This window comes from Colletotrichum gloeosporioides, assembly GCF_011800055.1.
Source record: "Colletotrichum gloeosporioides strain Lc1 chromosome Unknown consensus_23, whole genome shotgun sequence".
Lineage (NCBI taxonomy): Eukaryota > Fungi > Ascomycota > Sordariomycetes > Glomerellales > Glomerellaceae > Colletotrichum > Colletotrichum gloeosporioides.
This window is the reverse complement of record NW_025544668.1, coordinates 138,298-144,297: the sequence shown is the minus strand read 5'-3', so window position 1 is coordinate 144,297 and position 6,000 is coordinate 138,298. Positions and strand designations below refer to the sequence as shown.

The window sequence follows — 6,000 nt, the reverse complement described above, 5'->3', positions numbered from 1 at the left end:
GTGACCACTCCATCGGTCGATTGGCTTTGTACAACAGTTCCGCTGTTAGGTCGAAACGGGCGCAGCTACTACCTACTTAAACCTTCACCTTTGCTTGTTTCAGCTGAACAACGTCATCAGAACACATTCAGACTTCTTCAACAATCCTCTATCCGCAGCAAAATTTCCTCCCTCGCCCTGCCATTCATTCACTCATCCCTCTCTCTTGTCGCCCAGTTCCAAGTCCTTTGCAATCTTGAGATGCTTCCTTATTTCGTCTTCAGTCTCTGCCATTATCTATCAAAAGACCAGAAGGACACTGCCAAGATAACCTCAACAGCACGTTTGGCCTCGGTGTAATCAACTTGTTCGTGTTCGGTCCCCACTAGTTTTTACCATTACGTCAATCTATTCGATATTCAAAAAGGCCCGCGTTAAGCAGATACAAGACGTCAAAGTAGTTAATTTTATACCCATGATAGATAAATCTGGGGTAGGCCTCCTGCTGGGGCTAGTGGAAGGAAGGGTTTTGCGCAATCACTCAGATTACTCTTCTTTCTTACCTCCTTTCCTCCCCTAGCGTTTGTTCTTTTCTGCTTCTGTCATAGTGCTAAGCCAGTCCTTAGGGCATAATATTCCTTAGGAGCTTCGTCTCAATCCTTCTAGTCATCCAGGCGGGAGCACCAAAGCTAACAGAGCTAGTAAGCATTTCAACTCATTCTTATCGCATCATCAATATAGTGCCCCTCCTACGCCTTCTACGTCTAGATATCTAGATACAGCATGCCGTTCCTTAGAGAGATAGATATCTGGCAGTGGGTTTTGCACAACTTTGACGTGGGCCTGGTGGCGTTGACAGCATTGACAGAGTGTTTGATGTAGAAAGGAACCGTCACTTGCTCGGTGCTATTAGAGCTGCAGTGTATGCTCGGCGCTAGCATTAAATGCTGGGAAGGACTAGCAAGGCATACTGCGGACGTTCCCAATTTTGAAGTTTATCCCCTCTCTTCGTGTATTCATTGACTGGTAAGCATCAAGACTTAATGCCCAGAGACTCTCATATCAGTAGCCTCGTAACTCTTCCAGGAATGGACAGAATCACGCGTCTAGTTAGTGAGTGTATGGTGCGCGGTACATTTACAACATTGAGGCTGCTAGTAACTTCAGCTTATATCATGAATCGGACACTCCGGTCGGTCATCTCCCTCAGCCCGCTCCCTATGGAAAACGTCTCATCCTTCACGCTCCGCCAGCAAGCCATCTATGAGATGAATTAGCGACAAAGACGCTCTGTTCCTCTAACCCATCTCCTTAAGAAGAGCGATAACCACGGGTCTCAAACAACTCTCGGGAACATTGAAATCAACGACGGCATCCGTTCACCGAGTCTCAGAGTCGCAGACGTTGTGTAGGGACGGCTCTCCTGGGAGATAGAAAGGTTAGTGGCAACGAAAGGGCTGGAACAGTAATACTTTCTGGACGAGATTGACAGCTGAGCGTGGAAAATGCTTATGGGTGCTATTCTGAGGGTCGGGGCTAGGAAGCTCTGCGGCGAGCTGATAGTCAAGGGAATTTTGAACGTCTTGACCCATCCTTTGCCGGTAACGCTGGTGCGTTTGAATACAGGCGTATACAATGATCGCTTTAAATCAGACGTAGAAGCTTTCCAGTTTCAAGATGTGAACTGTGAACAAGCAACAAAATAATTTTTTTTAAGATAGTAGACTTTGCTGCTGAGTCAGATGCGTGAAATCGATTGTGGTCTTTGCAGGAGGCCGTCTGTAATTAAATCAGAAACGGCTAGCTTGTGAAGGCTCACATAAGAGACCAGCCAGTTCACTGAAAAGCAACATACGATGTCTTTATTTGACGATTCTCCCACGCCAACCAGGAAGAAGGTAGATCAGGGGATGCAGATCGAGTCGCAAGGCGTGGCGGAGAGGGATGTCAATGTCGATAGAATCATGACGCTGTTGGTCGTGGTGTCATGCTCAAGGTTGTGCGCAGAAGACAGATTTGAAGAGAGTGTGAGGGATGGGCAGGGATGATGGATAGAACGTCTGGTGGCCTTTGAAGGTGGTCGTAGCCGTAGCGGGGGCCGTCCAAAATCGTATCATTCGGAGTCGTATTGACTGGATTAAGTGCTAGTTACAAAGCATAATCAGAATGATGAATAGAGACGCTTCAAAGACGGAAGAGGTTCAAAATTAATTTCAAGCTGACCATGTCCGGGAGCTGAGGCGCCAGCGACAGCCCACTAAAATCGTTACACCCTGCTCGAAACGCTTGAACTCGCAGTCAAGGCACTGCGTTTGTTTACCCTAGTCCTCCACGACGGCCGCCATGTCGCTTACCATGCTGTTCTTCTCCATCTTCTCTATGAGTCATATTAAGCCTCGGGCTGTTAAACACTTCGAAGTTTTCATTTGCGAGGGGATCGTACTGTTAGCGCAATACTCGGTCTCAGTCTCGGTTTAGATGGGATGGATTCAGCCGTCCCGCCCGTGCGTCCCTGTCAAAGTCTTCCAATGGTTTTAGCTGCCACTTTTATAGCTCGGGTCAAATTTCGATCTGAAGATAGAAGTCTGTTGGCCAGATTATAACGCGCCGGGCTGTAAAACTTTGGTTCTTGCGAAATATTCCTCAACGGAAAGACGAAGCGCCGCGCACTTCCGAGACCCAAGCTGTTTGAGCAAGAACACAAGTCGTGGGGGATATGACGGCATCAGGCCGTTTGCTTGGAAACGCTTCGAATGGGCCTGTCGGGATCAATGTGGTGAATGGCACAACAAAATATGTTACAAAGACAATAGAATCGATGATGTCGATACGGCTGGGGATCCTGGAGTGGAATCTGGGTTTTCAACTTCCTCCGCCTTTCAGGTAACATTTGTCAGCCACATTCATACGGCAGTCAAAAGCATATGCCCGCAAACAGTGACTAGCCGTCCGAAAGTACAGATCAAAGCCTAGAAAAAAAAAGGAGGGCCGGGGGCAGTTCTTTGCATATCAAGATTATGCACTCTGGGAGTGAAGCTCAGAGTGCCCAGGACCGCTGCTGCGTCTCAGCTCTCAAATCTCTCAACAATGAGCGATCCGGCAACCAGACCTCGGCATCTCTGCCGTATACAGTATTCTTGGCCAATGTGCTCAGTTCTTCGCGGGCTCCTTGTATTTGTCGATATCGACCTGCGAGGGATCGTCAATGTCGGCGCAAGATTCGTCCAGATCTATCGGAAGAGAAAAGCGTCGCCCAACTGCAAACATATAAAATGGATTCTTTTGAATCATTGAAGGCCTTGAAAATAAGCATGACAGGTAGTTTTGGCATCGTCCCGTTGGGTAAGTCTAAAATCAGTGGCCATCATGACACCCTGCTACCTGCTGAGCGGAGCGTCTGCCAGCTGACTGTTTTCAGCGGGCTCGTCAGAAGGGGCATAACAGCGTGGTCGATACTGCGGCCAAAGGACGGTTAGTGAAGATCACCCCAAGTAGGGGGAGACAGCCTTCCTAGTAGACTTCAAAAAAGAAAAGAAAAGCTCAGGAATAATTGAAAGGCGAAGCGGTTGATATGGTCGATATCCTGCGTGCTTTGAAACGCTTGTAAGGACGGTGGAGACGGATAGGCGAGGTTCTGATATTGTTAAGAGATTGATGTCATGAGGAGGAAGCTAATGACCTGAGTGCGGTACACGAGAGGGCAGTGGGCGGTAGCCACCAAGTTTGCGAAACACTCCTGTGTTCCCATCACCATTAGCCATAGAAAAGACTTTTTCCTAGGTCCGTTGAGTTCGCACTCGCCAATCACAATGTCTTGTTGTTGATGATGTTTCTCGCAGTATCTCGCGCACCATCCATGAGATTCCAATTCATACGATGCAGCACGAGAGCCAACGAACACTTGAAGCAATATGCTTTTAATGAGATCGTAAGAAAGTTGATTTAATGGCTAGGTGCTACTGCAGGACCGCGAGCTTATCAATCGCAGTTAAGATAATTCTGGCTGCGAACGACGAAAAACGTTTAAGGAGTAGTTTGTATAATTATATGAGATCATTATAACTCTTATGATACCACCTCCCTTCACATCATGTCTTCTCATGTTACCGAAACGTGCCGCCACCAAAATGGCTCCCTAAGTTGTAGGTTCGGGGTTGTTCGAGTTGGCTAATTATGGATTATCAGGTGTTTCGTCTTCGACGTTCAAGCTGAAGTCGACTTCTTACCGCTGTTTGATTGTTGGTAGTTCGGATTTGGGACCCGCGGGGCCATCCCTCTTTCAATGGGGAACCGGTTTCTCGCATCCGAAATGCTGGATTGGGGCGGCATCGGAACCGGGGAGGAGCAGTTCGGGTTGGGTACACGCGGCGGGTTTTGGCCTGAAGGATCGGAATGGACGACACGGGAGGTTTGGGTAGTCTTCATTGCTGACGGGAAGCCAGGCGGTCCGGACGGCTCGAATGGTGGGTGAAGTGGATTAGGCCTAGGTACCCATCGCATGGTCTGCTGAGCCATAGCGCCGGAACCCGGCTGCGAAGCTGACCAGCCGTTCGGGGTATCGTCAATGTAACTCGAGAGCATGATCATGGCAACACATTAAAGCATACTCTTGGGGAAAATGAAAGAGAGGAGAAAGAGGAGAAGGACTAGATTGAGTTTCAATATTTGTTCCGCTCGATTAACCGCTTAACCGCACGAAGCAAACATTCTGGCCCAAAATGGAAGCAAACATGCTCGGCCAACATGAAGTACCAACCAACACGCTCAATCAACAGCCCCTCCCATCTCCGAGCATGCCAGAGATGCCAGGATTGTGAGCAGTGCAAGTGGAGAAATGACATGGAGGTCTATCCAATCAAAACAACTGTCTGAGCTGTGGAAACCAACGGTTTCTCTTCGTCTCCACCAAATCAAGTCGAAGACACCAAAACCCTTGTCGTTTCCGTGGTACTTACCCACTTTTGGGCCGTCTTTCGAGGAAATCTAGCACCACCACACGGGCTGGTATCGACTTCCTTTCAGATGCCGGAGCTCAATATCGACTCGATATATAGAGCGAATAGCAGCCATCCAATTAACAGAATAGTCAAGAGTCTGTGGCTGTCCTACCTGCTTTTCTTTGCCAACGTTAATGTCACCCCGGGCTCAATCTTTGTTACAAACCGCAGAGGCTCAGGCTTGCCGCCAGTCTGGCAATTTATCATGTTCTGGTCCCCGTTGTGACCCTCCCCTCATCCTACATGCGCCTTTATTAACAAACTGAGCGGCCATGTCTCCTCTTTCTTCGTTACGCGATTTCATGAACTCTATGGACAGTTAACGGTGGATTGGGCTAGAAGCTACATTATCGGCCCGAACTAATCAAAATAATCGGGGAAGGCAAGCAATTCATTCATGCCAGTGGCTCTTCAACCGGTAATACAAGCAATTCCGTCCCGAACCGAAATTCTCAACGTCCACTGATTCATCATTGGAACCTCGATCAATCGAACCACAATAGTTCCTCCTCGTCATCATCTCCCACAGGAGGCGCCAGCTTCTTCTTCTTCTTGTCCTGGCCGCTTCCAATATCACCAAAGCAAGCATCCTTAGTTTCCTTGTAGTATGCCTTGAGCATAGTAGACTTGGAGGCGATGGTACCGTAAGGAGTGTGTCGATACGAAGGAAGTCGAGACGTGGCGGTGGTCATAGCAGACTTGTTGGCCGGGATGGGCGAGGAAGTATGCAAGGCAGAGGTGCCTTTTTTATCGACGGCACTGGTGGCTGCGAGAGTTTTCTTCGGCGCCTCGGTAGCGACCTTGGGCTGCTCATCGTCGGAGTGTTGGGCGCGGGATCGAGTCTTCATGATCGCACGCATTGGTCCTTGTCGGATTCGAAGGTTTCTGGCGAGGGGGTGGGGATCTGGGGAAGGTGCCGTATTCATGACGTCGTATACATCGTCTTTCTTTGCCTTCGTCTTGGCCTTGGATTTCTGCTTGGAGGCTTATTCTGCGATCTTGTTCTTGGATTGCTCAACGAACG

At 48.8% G+C, this 6,000-nt stretch overlaps 1 protein-coding gene across 1 annotated transcript; it reads right to left on the bottom strand.

Annotated features, from left to right (window-relative positions):
• Positions 1 to 5,461: 5,461 nt before the first annotated feature.
• On the bottom strand, positions 5,462 to 5,824 carry GCG54_00007930 (uncharacterized protein; the record flags this gene model as incomplete). The annotated part of the gene is made up of 1 exon (XM_045407904.1): positions 5,462 to 5,824. One exon carries the CDS (start codon positions 5,822 to 5,824, stop codon positions 5,462 to 5,464), a length of 363 nt encoding a protein of 120 aa, XP_045267307.1.
• Between the last annotated feature and the right edge of the window lie 176 nt (positions 5,825 to 6,000).